Source organism: Thunnus thynnus, chromosome 7, assembly GCF_963924715.1.
Source record: "Thunnus thynnus chromosome 7, fThuThy2.1, whole genome shotgun sequence".
Classification (NCBI taxonomy): Eukaryota; Metazoa; Chordata; class Actinopteri; order Scombriformes; family Scombridae; genus Thunnus; species Thunnus thynnus.
Window position 1 is genome coordinate 27,110,827 of NC_089523.1, and position 16,595 is coordinate 27,127,421.

A 16,595-nucleotide genomic window follows, 5' to 3' on the forward strand; every position below is an offset into this window, starting at 1 on the left:
TCACCACATACCTGTCAGGAATTGTTGAAACCCGTACCGGTTATGTTTACATCAGAACTCCACCTTGTGGTCAAACACAGTGGTAACACATTTCCTGTCCGGTCACCATGATTCGATTAGCTGACCCCTCTCGTGTCTCGCTGTCGTGCAGGCGGTGAACGTGGCCGGCGTGGGACCCTTCAGTGAGGCGGTGTTGTGCCAGACGCCCTGCTCCGTGCCCGCAGCCGTCAGCAACATCAGCGCGCTGAAGGAGTCCGAGCTGCAAAGGTACGAGACTCCGGCGGAAGCAGAAGAAGACGAGGAGGAAGAGGACGAGGAGGATAGCAGTTCCCAGCCACAACCACTCTACTCTCCGTCCACCTGCTTGGGTATCTGCTGGGAGCCCCCGTGCGATCACGGCTCCGAGATCACCTCCTACCTGATCGATCTGGGAGAACGCCAACCCATCGTCGTCGGCCCCGTCACCAGACACATCATCCAGCATCTGCAGCCTGACATCAGCTACAGGTCGGCGCTTCCTCAACGGAAACTCCAAAGATTATGAAATGTTGTTTTACAGTTGCGCCGCACACCTTTTGCATCTTTCAAATGTCAACAGATGTAATGCAAATCAATTACACACACACACACACACACACACACACACACACACACACACACACACACTTGTGATACTTTGTACTCAAGGACACCAACTGAATCAAAAGGCAGTTGTTCAGAACCAGAAACAGAGCCAAAAACAACATTAAACATCTCTTTCCTAGGATAAATATCACATGATATTACATGAACAGAGGCTGAAGAGATAAAATACTGTTAATACCACTTTAATAGTCACTGCAGTGTTTCTGCTCTGGCCACAGCTCAGTCCTCGCTCCGATCTTGACATCTCTCTCTCTTCTTCTCCTTCAGGATCCGAATCCAAGCCCTGAATAGCTTGGGAGCAGGCCCATTCAGTCACACCTTTAAGCTGAAGACGAAGCCTCTGCCCCCGCTGCCACCCCGCCTGGAGTGCACCGCCTTCAGCCACCAGACCCTCAGGCTCAAGTGGGGCGACGGTCCAGCCAAAGCCGCCACCTCAGACGCCCTCCAGTATCAGCTGCAGATGGGGGATAAGAGCGGCAGGTCGGTGGCCCCATTAGTCAGGAGAGGGGAAGCGACCTGACAAGAGAGAAACTGATAAGAGGAGACAAAAGCTTCAGATAACTGTATAGAGGCGGGCGGGGGTACATAGAAAGTAACGCACCAGACGGAGCGACCTTATATGGAGACAGGAAGCGATGATCTGCTTTATGTTACTGTACATTTCCTGACGGAGGAGTCGCTCGTCTTGTTTGCTTTTGTCATCTTTACCCTTTTGCTCATTAAATCCTTTCTCTCTCTCTCTCTCTCTCTCTCTCTCTCTTTTTCTCATGTTCCTGTCATTGCAGATTTATATCCTTGTATAAAGGACCATGCCACACACACAAAGTCCAGAGGCTTAATGAGTCTACCTCTTACACGTTCCGCATCCAGGCCTTTAATGAGGCGGGCGAAGGGCCCTTCTCCAATGTTTACACATTCACCACCCCACGCTCTCCTCCTGCCCCTGTGAAAGGTACAGTTGGCAGCCTTTACTCTCTTTCTTCCTTTCTTTCTTTTTCTTTCTTTCAGCTCCTATTATCTTCACAAACACTCACTCCCGCCATACATACAACCAGTACTCAGCTTTTAACCTCAGCCGACCCAAGTTTGACTCGCATTTGATTAAGACCCGGCAAGCCAGATATTCACTCGTCGGCTGTCATCATGAGTCGGCCTCGTTGAGCTCAGCGGTCCGGTCTCAACCCAGCCTCTGCAAAGCCTCTTTTGATCCTACATATTGAAGTCAGTAATGAGGATGTGGGTTTTATTCTCAGAGAAGCACCTCTTCTTGAATCACGTCAGTCGCCGGTTTTGTCAGTGTTTGTCTCCCTACACGGTGAAGTGGACTCTCAACCATATAAACCGTTTTGAATTCAGAATAATTAAGTTTAAAGACTGATATCATAATGCCACAAAGAATTAAAAATCCTCCCTCGCCGCTGTATTTCTTCATGATTACCAGGGAACTCTGACTGTCGAATACAACCATATATTTTATTGTTTTTACTTCAAATGCCACCTACCTAAAGAAGAGCATGACTCATAGTTGCTGCACTCCGCTAATGGGGAAAAGTCACATGTAGTTGTGTAGAATTCACACTTAATCCGTCAGCTGAGTCACTGTACATATCAAAGTAAGTACATTTTTATTAAAACGGTTTCTATAGCAGTCCCACTTTCAAAAACATCCACATATTCACAGCATATCTGACGTTTTTTGGAAAGTTGGATGTTAATTTTGTCTTCTATGTTGTGTTTTTTTTTAAGAATTTAAAGCTCTAATGAGGTTTTGTAGATTACAATGCATGTTAAACTGAGGTCAAACCAAAAAAGTGTTATTAATATAATGATACATGGAGGAAATTCCTCAGTATTAGAAATGCAAATTGATCTGATTGGTTGGATCTCTTGTTTTAAATTGTGGCAGAAGTTCAGTTAATGCGGTTACTTCCTGCCATCAGTGTAGTTTTCACTCCATCAACCCTCTCTTCTCTCACTCCACCCCCACCTTCCCTTCCAGTCCCTAAAGTGGAGCGTCTGGATGACAACTCCTGCGAAGTCACATGGGAGGCCCTGCCACCCATGAAAGGGGACCCAGTCATCTACACCCTGCAGTGCATGATGGGAAACTCCGACTTTAAACAGGTACAGACTTTACTCCATGAAGGTTTTCTACTCCTTTTTGTGTTTAGTGTCCTTCACTCCTCACCCGCAGCTGACCTGCCATTCATCACAGCGCTCTTTTTATGCAGATCAGGACACAGATGGATCCAAGGGGACTTAATGTTTTCACCGCGGCATTGCAGAGTTCCGTATTAGTCACCGCCGGCTTTAAATTGCACATTATGCAAAAGGTCATTGATCTATGAGGGTATCCCAGGTGTCCGGCCCCTGTTAGCACATTCATCCCTCTCAGTGGCCTTCAGCCGCGTTAACGTGGAGTAATGGCTGCCGCAGGCATATGCTAATCTCACCACATCAAGACGTCGAGTCTGTGAGTTGAAATATGTGGCTGCCATCCCGTTTGAGTTTGTGTCCATCCTTATCGTCCGTCTCTCTGGCTGGGACTCGAATTGCTCTGTTTAAGAGGGGATTATTCGTTTTCTGAGGATATGAGTTTGGTTGAGATAGACCCTCCTCCAATATTATTGGATGCAGTATTTTTTTTTTCAATGGATTCTCAATTTATAAACAAGAAAAGCCGGGGATGTGTTGAATTCACTTTTAGTCTCACTTTTACAATTTAAATGAGAAGTTTTATCACTCAATAAAGAGAATAATAAAAAAAAAAGTACCATTCTAGCAACCAAACAGATCAGGTTGACACGGTGCTCTAAAAACCTGTGTGTGTGTCTGTGTGTGTGTGTGTGTGTGTGTGTGTGTGTGTGTGTGTGTGTGTGTGTGTGTGTGTGTGTGTGTGTGTGTGTGTGTGTGTCTGTGTCTGTGTGTGTGTGTGTGTGTGTGTGTGTGTGTGTGTGTGTGTGTGTGCGCGCGCGCGCGCGTGCGTGTGTGTTTGTGTCAGCTGGGCAAACAGCTAAGGCAGATGGCTTCCCGCTTCGTCCAAGGCAACAAACACAACTCTAACAAATAAATCAGAAAAATAGTCTGTAAATTGAAAACTACTCCGAGCTAACAGAGAGGACGCCTAATGTTTTACGTTCCGCCTGACACTCGAAAGAGCTGAAAGGCCATAACATCCGTTTGTTCAGAAGCACAATGATTGGAAGGATTTCATCAGCTTTACTGGCCAATACAGGTTCAACACACATTTCAATAAACGCAATTTCACCAGTATTGATAAGCAGATTTAGGCTTATATCTATAAGATTCATCAAAGCAGCTGAATCACAGTATTCGAGATGCAAGGACATGCATTACTTCAGCAGCATGAGGTTTACTCACATTCATCCTCTAGGGGAAGTGAATGTACAAAATTTCATGGCAGTCCAGTAGCAAATGAGATAATTCAGTCTGGACCAGTGTGGTTCATCGACTGTTCGACCGACATCCATAGAGTCAAGATCTTCATATGACTGAATTGGATATTAAGGATATAAATGGGAGAACAAGTCGATGAAAAAATGGTAAACCAAGTGACTGTTTGACTCCTTTGTTGTCGTTTTATCCGTTTCCCACTCTCTTCCTGTCTTGTATCCCCTTTTTTTTTTAATCACACTTCCTCTTCTCTCCCGTTCTCAGGCCTACAAAGGCTCTGCCACATCCTTCCACGTCCAGAACCTGCAGCCTAACAGCGACTACCGTTTCCGGGTGTGTGCCATCAGGCAGTGCCAGGACGCCCCGGAGCTGAGCGGCCCCTACAGCCCCACAGTGACCCTCTCCCCCCAGCGGAACGACGTGGCGGCGGGCGGCTCCGCGGCCGGCTCGGGGTCCAGAGCCGGCGCGGAGTCCAGCCGCGCCAGACGGAGCCTGACGGACGAGCAGTGCGCTTTCCTCCTCCTCATGGTTTTCGCCGTCATCGCCATCCTCATCGCTTTTGTCATCCAGTACTTTGTCATTAAATGAGCAGTGCGCACCCCCCCCCCAGCTGCAGGGTTATAGCTTTATTCTTTACCCCCCCCTCCTCTCTCTCTCTCTCTCTGTTGTTTTGTTTTCTTCATTTTTGTACTTACTGTTTTTTCTCTTGTCAACAGAGTAATCGCATTAGCTTCAGGGGGAGGGAGGGCCGGTGAGCGTGGGCTTTAATAGCAGTTTAAAAATTGAGGATGTAACACCTTATTTGGCATCTGTGATACCTTCCTCTCCTGCCTCTGTCACCCTGCCCCCCGACTCTGTGGTATCTTGTTGTTCAGTTGAGATTTCTGTTCCATCATGATCAGCTTTCCTGTGCAAAAGGAACTCAGAAAGAGCAGGGATACGGTTAATTTTCGGGGAGAGGGTGGGAGGGAAGGGGCGCTTCGACTCATGTACTTGTTGATTACAGTATATATATATAAAACAGTATATATGTGTATAGAGATAGTCATTATTTATATTTCCATTTACGTGTCCAGTATGAAACTGTTTTTTGATAGATGTGTTCCAAAAATAGTACGTAGGTGTGTCATTAGCCTATGTGCTATTTGATCCTGGGACCTGGTGGGCCAGTGTTTGCACATTGGGGTGTGTGTGTGTGTGTCCAGATGTGTATACTGTATGTAGTTGGTGCCACAAAAGGTACACGGCTGGGAGGGCTTCAGGGCCAGATGAAGGGACTTAACCCCCCTGCTGGAGTTTAAGGGGTCTAGCGAGAGAAGAAAACGAAAAATGAAATTCTTGTTCACATTATAGAACGTTCATTTAGCACTTTCCAACCTTTTTGATGTTCAGAATGTTTAAGGATGCAAAAATGACTGGAGAAATGTTAGTATATTTTTGTACAGTGAAGACACAAGGACCTGTAAGTTTGAGAAAAAAAAAAAAATGCTCAGTATAAAGTTAGAAAACAAACAAAAACCAAACTAACAGTGAATTCTAATTATTTTTACTATCATATAGTTATACTGTAGCTTGTTTTTACAATCATGCAGCTGCTTTACTCCGAAATATTGTTGTTCAGCACAAAAAATGTATGCTTACCTGTATGTTCTGTTTTATTTTGGTTTTTTTTGGTTTTTTCCCCAGTAATTGATTTTGCACCTTAGTGAAAGAAAAAACCTCGACTGACTGCGTCTTGGTCTTGTGATGCATTTTATAGAACACACTTTGAGATTGTGCGAGCCCTACTTGTGTTTTGGGTGTTTTAAAAGTTGTAGTACCACATTAATATGTCACTGAAACAGCTGATCTATCTCAGCAAAAGAGAAAAAAAAAAAAAAAAAAAACGGAGAAAAAAAAAAAGTATGTACCAGTTGTTTCAGAGGCCTTAATTGGAGAGGAAAAAATCTCGGGAGAATTTTCTTAATTTCTCTAAGTTTTCATGTTTTTTTTTTAGTGTTAGAAAACTCTAAAACGTGTTTTATTTACTTTTATTTTTTTCAACATTTATTTGATGTTAGTAAATATACGTAATCATGAGCGAAATGGAAAGTAGTTCTGTGTACTATGATTTATTTTGATTTGTCAGGTTATACATGTGTGAAGTATATTTTTTTATAATATTGAAGTAATATAAGTTAATACTCTCCAGAGAAAATAATAAATCCTGAGTACTCATGAATCATGGAACGCAAATGGCAGATACAACATGTGTTATATCATGTACTTCCTGTGAATCTAAATTTACCTTTTTCTCTGTGTGTTAAGTATTCGTAACAGATTGCTAACGCTGATTTTTTTCAGTAGTAATCTGCTGTAGGGTCTATTGTTGTTTGGTTTTGGGCAGATAACCGCTGTTGCAACCGTAAAAATGAAATACAGGTACCTTGCAAAACGTCTTGGATAATTACATGATTTGGTCTTTCAGACATTCTGCAAATGTCTTCTCTTTGTCATTTAAAGAATTCAAATTCCTATTTTTGATAGCAATTGCAATGTGTGCCATTTTAACACCTCTTCACCCTGGGCTTACTACCTTTGGTTGGGGAGATTAAGAAAATGCTACAAAAATGAGTAAAATATGCACAAAAATAGAGACCATTTTTATGTAATTTTAATGTTTGCAGTTACCTCATACACCGTACATTCCAAAATGAAAATTTGTTATACTATACATACTACCAGACATATCACTTTAAAATGTTCGTTATGGGAAAAAAAATGTATAATCATAGAAATGTATCTAAAGTGTATCTGTATAGCCATGATATCTACAAAGGATCCATGCACAATAAAAGATTTATAATTCTTAATCATGTTGGAAGTTTGGACGTATGTGTGTCTTCAGATTACTCATCATTTATATGGCCATACACACATACATACATACATGGTCATGGAATACTTGTTTCTGATTGGCTGGCATGTGTACCACAACACCTCAATCTGTAGTTCCAATCAACAGTTTAACCACCTGTTCTAAATCAATAACTGATCAGTTATAACTGTCAGTTATTTGATTATCCATTAATTATTCAACCTCTATTACAAGCAGAAATACGAAACATTCACTGGTTCCAACTTATCAAATGTGAGGCTTTGGTGCATTTCTTAGTTTTGTTAGTGTACATTTGGTGTATATTTATATTATATTTATATATTTAGTGTTTTTGGTTGAACTGTGATAGACATTTTTCACAATTTTTGAATATAAATAGACTTTTAATTACTCAACTTTCAATTAATTAATCAAAATTTAAATTAATTGACTCACAAAGACTCTATTAATCCAACCCTCACTAGTGAAACAGACCTAACCCTGAGTTACACTGACTCCAAACAAACTTGGGGGGGGGGGGGGGCATCACATCTCTTATAGTTGTACAGCAGAAGTGTGATAATACACACTGAGGTGTACTGGTATAGAAAGTATTAGTATTGTCATGCTATGCGATGGTGGGCTTTTGCCTTGTTTGTTAGTCTCATATATTAGGGAACCTTGTCTCATATTTAACAACTTATTATCTGGCAGACAGAACGTGTTCCCACACAGGTCTGGAAAGATTGGGAACATTATAAAAAAATATTACTTATTTCTCTGTCTTCAGAACCTTTGTAATAAGGCAAATTATCTGAAAAGGTTTTGGGAAAATCATGTCTCAGTCTTGATGCAGTAAGCTAACACTAAACATTCCCCCGAAGCTCCAACATTTCATTTCCTTCTGACCGAGCAGGCAGTTGAATGATTTGACCAGTGATTAAAATCCCACATTGAACTAATGAATAAAATTTGTGGAGAGAGAAATGTAAAGAAAGTCTTATCTATATTGACCATATTTTAGTAAGATGTATATATTTTATGGACCCACAGTGCCAGTACATGGAGTCTTCACACTGAAAGTAAACAAACAGACTGAACCTGTCAACTGCTTTCATTTTATAAAGGACATCTACATCGCTCAAATGTTACTGTTGTATTTTCACAGATGATAAAAACAGGTAGTCACAAAGTCAATCTCCCGAACCAGTATTAAAATACCAAAGGCTTTCTCAGAGGCAAGACTTGAGGCCCAAAGCTGAATCTGTGATGGTGAGTCAGCGCTGACATTTGTCTAGTCAAAGGATCTGTGAGTAAGATATACACCTGTCTTCTCATTCTGTCAGCACAGATGATTGGCCGTAGTCTGAGAAAATCTTTTATCCTCTTCTTTCCTCTTGTCTGCTCGACTTCTCTCCTCTTCCATCCTGTTTCTCTCAAGACGAGAAAGCTTGTCGAGAGATACGGCTGAATGAAAGCTTCTAAAGTAAGATATAGGAGTCCCTGTCCACTGTGCAAGCACACCTAAGCGGTGTTAGCAAGAAAAGCCATGATTAATGAGGGTGAGAGTGGGATCGCTCGTCTCGGTCGACGCTCAGTGTACAACATCGGTCTTGTTGAGAGACAGGTTGGAAACCCCCTTTTTTTTAAAAGAAACAAACAGGCAAACAAGCTTTCCCTGTCGCGTTGCTTTGAGAGGAGTAAACAATGACAGAGGAGGGACATTCCTGCTGCCCCTCTGAGGTCTGAGTGCTGCATCCGGCTGCGGGTCAGCTCAGTGTAAACACACAAATACACCCCGATGTCAGTGTGACTCTTGTTGCAAAGGTTCATTTAGATCTAATGGATATGGTGGCTCTGAACCAACAAAGCACACCGTTGGTCATCCAGGCAGGTCATCCAGGCTGCTGTGATTAATGTTACTTTGGACACAAAAAAAAAAACCTGTAGATCAGGAACTAAAAATACACCTGCGTGCATGTTCGTGACGTAGGTCTGTGATGATGTGCGATGCACTCACTGGGGAATGCCGTCCATTTAAAAAATATGGGAGATTCACTTCACACAGAGGCATCAGTTATCCAGTTCTCATATTGATCTGTAGAGTTTGCACCACTCTTTGTCTCACTCCAGAGCTTTAAAATCAAACAGAAAACATTTGAGTTGGTGGTTCAGTGGGATGTGAAGTCACTATACTCACAATTAGAGATCATAAAGTACCAAAATGAATTTCACACAACACCAAATTCTAATATAAAACTAGACTTTCAATCTCAACCAGGAGAAAGAAGTCAAACAAAAATATCTCCTAAATCAACAAATCCAGTGCCCCATTCAAACATCCGTTCATTATCTATAAAGCTCTGCAACATTTTACACCAGAGTGACATAAAGATTTTGACTTCTTTTGACCCTTTAAGGCCCCGGTTACACCCAAACTTTATGTGATTTTTTTTTCTAAAAAACATGGCATTCCTTTTTACTCATCAGAGCATTGTTGAAGTTAGGTTTGTTATAACAAGCCTGATAGGTAAGTTGAGGGTGAAGAGGAAGAGATGAGCGGGTGGGAGTGTGGAGTGATGAAGCTGAGCGCAGAGACAGATGGGGCTGGTGGACAATTAAGCAAACACAGAACTCATTTTTCAGTGACTACTTCCAGACAGCTTGGCAAACACGCTGGGATTTAAGTGATTGATGTATTAATTAATTAAAGTTATATCCCTCTTTTTAAGTATATTTCTTGTGTATTTATGCTCGGTACAGATTAGTATGATCCTCAATCTGCATTTATTCTCCCAGAGAAGCAGCAGGGAGGGAGGGGGTTCCCTCAAATCTTATTCTCTCCATCTTATGCCTTTTAGCGTCATCTATCCCGTCATCATTAGATTAAGAAGATTACTTAGATACACACACAACAGACAACCTCCCGGTTGCTCCCTGACTCCTCAGGGTGCTGTGGAGGAGGTGCTCTTTTCTTCGTCTCTCGCCAGAGCTTGACTGGCTATTGAGCATCAGGGACCGGCTCTGCCACTTCATGTGATTCTCCTGCTGTTGCTCTTCATCGACACACACAGTAACAGAGACCAAGAGAAAAAGTTGAAAGGTTGAGAGATCCAGCTCAGTTTCAAAGGTAAAGTCACAATCAAGATGTTATGTCTGCTTTTTTGCATGTTTTAGCCCGTTAACTGCAACCTATGTGTGATTTATGTTGCAGCTAATTGTTTTAGAAATCGTCTTGCTCTCTTTTTTCCAGACAGCCTCTGTTTTCTGTTCATTTCTGTCACATTTCATTATCGCTACAAGGTGCAATCTTTTCAAATCAGTCTCCATTTACAACATAAAATTGCAACAATAATGACAAAAATGATTGCTGATTTTATTTTCACTGTGATGGATTATTACCTGTATCATCTGGAGCAAGCTTCAAGATACTGCTAAAAGATGCTTGTAACATACATAAATGAATGGAAACCAATAGCTGTCTGAGATTTAAAAATCCCCAAAGAATGTCAACATATAAATATAATATATAATATAAAATCTACATAATTTGTAGCTCAAAAAATAAAACTTTCAAAAACACAGGTTTGGTCCTTTAATGGCTCATTCTTCTCTCCACAGCTGCCTGTTGAGTCTTTCACACTTGGTTTGCCAGCACATAGTGGAGGTTGGCATGCCCTGGACCAGACCCCAGGTGGAGCTTCATGTTGGTGGAGCAGAGGCCATGGACCAGTACAATATAGACGACCACCACTACGAGGGCTCCCTGTTCCCCACCTCCACCCTCATCCCTGTCACTGTCATCTGCATCCTCATCTTCATTGTCGGGGTGACAGGCAACACCATGACCATCCTCATCATCCAGCACTTCAAGGACATGAAGACCACGACCAACCTCTACCTGTCCAGCATGGCAGTGTCTGACCTCATCATCTTCCTCTGCCTGCCCTTTGACCTCTACCGCCTGTGGAAGTACGTGCCCTGGCTGTTCGGGGAAGCAGTGTGCCGCTTCTATCACTACATTTTCGAGGGTTGCACCTCGGCCACCATCCTTCACATCACGGCTCTGAGCATTGAGCGCTACCTGGCCATCAGCTTCCCCCTCAGGAGTAAGGTTCTGGTGACCAAACGCAGGGTCCAGTACATCATCTTCGCTCTGTGGGGTTTTGCCCTGGTATCTGCGGCACCCACGCTCTTCCTGGTCGGGGTGGAGTATGACAATGACACACACCCGGACTATAATACAGGCCAGTGTAAGCATACCAGCTACGCCATCAGCTCTGGACAGCTGCACATCATGCTCTGGGTGTCCACCACCTACTTTTTCTGTCCGATGCTCTGCCTCATCTTCCTCTACGGCTCCATTGGGTGCAAGCTGTGGAAAAGCAAGAATGACCTGCAAGGCCCCTGCGCGTTGGCAAGAGAAAGGTCACACAGACAAACAGTCAAGATCCTGGGTGAGTTGAAAATGGATTAAAAACACACCTTAAATACTACCACTGAACGGCAGACCTTCATATACTGTGCTTCGCCCCTTTTAGTTAAGATTGTCAAACTGTTAAATTAACAGACAGCTGTTACAGCACTGTCACTCAGAGTTTCACATTTTCAATTTGCAATTAAACTTCATCCCTAATTATTCACAAAAGCTCAGAGACATTTCACATCACCCAGAAGGATTTCCTCTGATTCTACCTTTCTCCGCTTTTTTGTTGCCCCTGACTTATAACAGACAATTCAGATTCAGGAATGACAGCAAAAACAAAGACAGAACTCTCTCTATTGGTTAAAGGCTTAAACCAGAAATCCATCAGACTTTTGTCCGTCTGCCTTTCATTGTTGCTGAAGCAAAAAGGCAGACTGACAGATCTGAACGTGGGATTTCTGGTTTCCTGCATTAGCCGAGTTGTGTGTACTTGCGAATGCAAAATTAACTATTGTTTTCACATATTTCAAGACGTGATTTGTAGTAGTTTCACCTATTCTGTGGATCATAAAAAATCCAGCTGTCTGTACGTTCTATCACAGGCCATTGTGTTGCTTTTTGTCCCGCAAGTTTAAAGAGGAGAAAGCTGCTTCCATATGTGTTGTTGTTGATATCAGCTGGGAAAATGATTCTGTTTTGTCTGAGGCTAATCATGTCCTACCACTGCACATACTGATTGGCTTAATTTGCAGCCCTGGCATATTGTGCAGGAAACCCTGTCTTACAGTAAAAGACAGCAGCCAGGACAATCTGTATTAACCAAATATTTAATCATGATGCTTCCATTAAGATATTAACGCTGTTCATTATCTGAGCACACACTGCACAGAACTCATGTTGTCAGACCTGCTGCCGTTTGTATCCACATTTGTTGAATCCCAAATTGGATTGTCATCAGACGTCTCTATAAATCACCTTAATGGAAATTTACATGCTCTCACAGTCCCCGGCATCTTTTTAATCTGCCGGTGTCACTGAGTCACTGATAGCTGCACCAGTAGGGCAAGACATGATCGATCGTGGACAAAACTGCGTCACCTTCTCACCGTGAATCCACAATGTAGCTCCTCCATTTACAATTAACTGTTTACTGATATACCTCTCTTTTAATTACTGAATTGAAATCTTTTATCCTTGCAGAGATGGCTGTCCCCATCACACAGATTTATGATAATTTTATCCGCAGGGGCTTTTTGATCAATACCAGTGACTCACCCAGCCACTAAGATTTCTGGCTTTCAAAAGCTAAATTAAGCTTTGCTCTTTTCTGAAATCGTGATATGTTTTCCTATCAGCGGACAATTTTTGCTGGATATATGCTCTAATTAGTTCGCTCACTTCGCCTGTATTATGAAAGTGTGACTTCACCGTTGAAGCCAATTACAGGTCACCATCACTTAAGGGAACAAGAGAGGTTGTGCACCTGAGTGAGAGTGTTTGTGCGTGGGCTTAGAGTGATGTTCTTTTGATGTTGCTGTAATTGCTGCTGGTCATTAATATATGTCAAGGGTGATCATAGATCATTGGTTAGTTAAAGACCCTGGAAACCTATTTTCTTAATCAGCCTCTTACTATAAATGATAAAGCCCCAACAAAAACACACTATTATCTGCCAAAGTTACAACAATACTGGTTATTTCACATAAGACATTTCTTCTCACTGCTTCGACATGGACAGGGTATTTTTGCACACCTACCAGAATTTAACAAGAACCACAATCAGTATCTGATGACAGTTGTTGGGTAAGAAGATGTCCCAAGATGGGTTGTAAGAAATGTAAATTAAATCTGTTTAAACAGCTCCCAAACAGTCCTAATGAGGTAGATATATTTTTTTAAATTTTTGATTGGAATTGTTGCGTACATAGTCACAAATACTAAAAGAGTCTGTTTACCAAACCTGTTAACCTACTTTTAGTGGCATCTAACTAAAAGATTAACCTCCAGTGTCTTAGTGTTGAGGCAGAAATCTCAAATCTCATTTTTGTAAATGAGGTAAACCGGCCCTATATTACTCAACATGAAAAGAGTAGTATCAATCTTATCTAACTCAAGAAGAAAATGAACAAGCGTGTTTCCAAAATGTGGAACTATTCCTTTAATGCCCCTTTGAATGAAACTAATTTCCTCCCCTAACTTTATTTCTCCCTCAGTGGTGGTGGTGCTGGCCTTCATCATATGCTGGTTGCCCTACCACATCGGCAGGAACCTCTTCGCTCAGGTGGATGACTACGACACAGCCATACTGAGCCAGAACTTCAACATGGCCTCCATGGTTCTCTGCTACCTCAGCGCCTCCATCAATCCCGTCGTCTACAACCTGATGTCTCGGAAGTACAGGGCGGCAGCCAAACGCCTCTTCCTGCTGCACCAGCGGCCCAGACAGGCCCACCGCAGCCAGAGACAGCTCTCTGTAATTGACCACATCTCCACCATAAATGAAACCCTGACTGGGGTGTGAGGGGCATCAACACAGCACTCTAAGCGTTGTTGTTTTTTTATGGGCTTCACCACCAAAGGGGGAGAGTTTGCAGGCTTCTTTAATGTTCAGGAGTTGCAGATGAAGAGGAAACAGAAACGCTGTTGAAGTGGTCTTTATCTTTGAGGAGGGGGAGGGGGGGGGGGGCAAACCAGGGCTAAAAGCTCCACTGCACTTCAATGCAAAGTCAGTTTTATTACTACTCGGTGACATTTTGTTCACAGAGACTGGATGATGATTTTTAACCATCTCACATTCTGTTTTTGTTTTTTTTTGTCATGAAGATATTAGTGGATTCTGAGCAAAAATGTTCTTTCCAAGAAAACAGATTTTATGTCATTTACATTTTCCTGTTTCAGTGTTACATACCTCGTGCAAAAAAAGTACTTACCTCTTCATTGTGTGCTGCTTCATGTTTTTCTTGCTTGTCGTCTTATTGAACACATAAACCATTTCAACTCACAAATATCATCAATCCGCAGCACCGACTAGTAAGTCATCCCTCTTTGTTAACGGCCAACACTTGAAACTGTTCATTTATGTTTTATTATAGTCTCAGCTACGTTTCTGTCATAAGATTGAATTTATTCAGTGTGTGGTGAACAATTGTTATCATACTGTTTGTTTGCTGTTCTCGTAAGTCATGAAAAAAAAACAAGTAAACCTATTAGTTGTGGGCCATTAGTTGTGCAGATTTGAAATCGGGTATTCTAGCATGTGTGTGTGTGTGTGTGTGTGTGTGTGTGTGTGTGATGTTAGCAGGGCTGTGTGCCATCTTCACAGTGAATAGATGGAACATAAACTTGATAAAAGCAGATCAGTATGAAAATGGGCCAATTGTTGTCTGTGTGTTTGATACAGAAGCCACCTGAGCCCTGAGGTTTCGGGGCTGCGTACGTGCCGACCATCACATGTAATCTGACACGGCTATTATATTACCTGGGCTCTGAGTTGGATTTACGCTGGCAGCCAACGTCCGTGCATCACCATATTCAAAGTAATGGCTGCTCTAAGTGCATTTCAAAGAGGAAAAAAAGGATATTAGGTTGTCAGCAGAGGCAGAGCTTATTGCTGTTATTGCTTCCACTCGCATAATCTTGAAACCGCTGTACAATTCCTCTTTGATGATGCATTTTGGATCAGTAATCGTACACTTTTCCGCCTCATGCACTCATGCGAGAAAAAGTAACGTCAAAGTTATGTATTTTTAACCTGAAGAATGTCTAATCCTAAAATAAACCCAAGACTTTTTCAGGGTCTGTCAGCCATACATCTTGTTCTTTTAAAAGGAACTGTCGTGATCTTACCCATGAATCACCGGGGCCTTGGTTTGCACAGATACAAAGAGACAAAGTCGCTCTGGGCTGACTCATCCTCATGACACTTTTTTCACCGAGCCATTCATCTCTGCCAGATGAGCTGAAGCAGCGAGTAAAAGCTTATCTCTCACAGACCATCCTGCCATCACCCGGGGAAAGATCAATAAGCAGCACGGCTCCTCTGTTGGTTATTTTCTTTACAATGAAGAGAGTGGCCGCGAGCAGCTCGTCCAGAGCTGTCAACACCTCCCTCAGGCCATCTTCACACCACCTCAAATCACTCAGCATTAGTTTGCTTGTTTTGACTCTGTTTTTCAGTTCATGACTTCTACTATTAGCGTCGTCCTCATGTACTGCACACAGCTCTTTTGGTTCTGCAGTATATTGGCAGTGATTTGTTTAAATTATAAAAATAATTTGAAATATAGCACCATTAAAATTGGATGATATAGCCCTGATATTATATCACAAGTGACACATACCTATTGTGAAAATCAAACAGTTATCACAATGATATTATAGATGAAACACTACATAATCGGTGTTAAACTCATTTGCCATATTAAGTGATGGAGATGATTCTATTTTTATGGTCCAAACACACAAAACATATTTAAACTGATTTTGAAAGAAATGACAAGTGTTTGTTTGGCTGGTTCTGACTCGTTTTAACATTTGGAAACTGTTAATGATTGTTTCTGTATTATTAAAGAAGTTCTCTGGATAAAAGTGGCTCCTTTTATTACTCAACCACAAACAAGACAGGATATTATAGAGTGGACTGTGTTGGCGGTTGCACACATATCAACTATGTCTAACATCCCATTACATTCATCTCCTAATGAGACTCGTTGATGTTTTCTGACACAGCTGTATTGGTTCACATCATTTCAGTGTAATGGTCCTTTCCACCAGAGGGGGGAGCCAAAGTACGGTCCTGTCAGGAGAGACAAACTATGTAACAAATAGCTTCTGGGAACCATAAGATGATAGTAGTATATTTGTTCAGACAAATTATTGAAAGTTTCCTTTGATTTAGATTGATCAAATTTTGGCTTTCAAACAACATTAACGCTGCTCTTTTTTGTTTGAAGCTCCTTGTTTTGCTTCTCTCTGGAAGAAATCTTTATCAGCTTCACTTTACAGCCCATTTCCACAGATTATCAGCAACACTTATTCACTTCCCGTTTGGCTCCTTGTGCTCGCTGGTCCGTGCATGAGGCCACAGGAAGCTGATAAAAATGAAGGTCATGTAGGAGAGTTGGAGGATCTTGGGGGGTCTGATAAACAACTCTCGCTAGAAAGTCTGGAGGGATTCACATTCTTTCCTTCTTGTTTCTGTTTCAGCCAGGCAGGCAGCTCTCCTCCTCATAGCCTGTGGTGCCATCTCTCCTC

At 42.1% G+C, this 16,595-nt stretch overlaps 2 protein-coding genes across 5 annotated transcripts in view; both read left to right on the plus strand.

Annotated features, from left to right (window-relative positions):
- fndc3a (fibronectin type III domain containing 3A) overlaps nucleotides 1-6,911 on the plus strand; it is a 52,183-nt gene extending 45,272 nt beyond the window's left edge. For 3 of the 4 annotated variants that reach the window (XM_067595253.1, XM_067595254.1, XM_067595255.1), the window contains 5 exons: nucleotides 152-507; nucleotides 913-1,125; nucleotides 1,431-1,597; nucleotides 2,645-2,769; nucleotides 4,324-6,911. In XM_067595253.1, coding sequence (XP_067451354.1) covers nucleotides 152-507; nucleotides 913-1,125; nucleotides 1,431-1,597; nucleotides 2,645-2,769; nucleotides 4,324-4,647 — 1,185 coding nt within the window. In that variant the 3' untranslated portion in view covers nucleotides 4,648-6,911. Of the gene's footprint in view, nucleotides 1-151; nucleotides 508-912; nucleotides 1,126-1,430; nucleotides 1,598-2,644; nucleotides 2,770-4,323 lie in introns of those variants that run through there. The other variant, XM_067595256.1, reaches the window with a different exon arrangement.
- A 3,632-nt stretch (nucleotides 6,912-10,543) lies between these two features.
- On the plus strand, nucleotides 10,544-15,451 carry mlnr (motilin receptor). The gene is made up of 2 exons (XM_067595832.1): nucleotides 10,544-11,373; nucleotides 13,556-15,451. Exons 1-2 carry the CDS (start codon nucleotides 10,590-10,592, stop codon nucleotides 13,861-13,863), a joined length of 1,092 nt encoding a protein of 363 aa, XP_067451933.1. The 5' UTR covers nucleotides 10,544-10,589; the 3' UTR covers nucleotides 13,864-15,451.
- The last annotated feature ends 1,144 nt before the right edge of the window (nucleotides 15,452-16,595 follow it).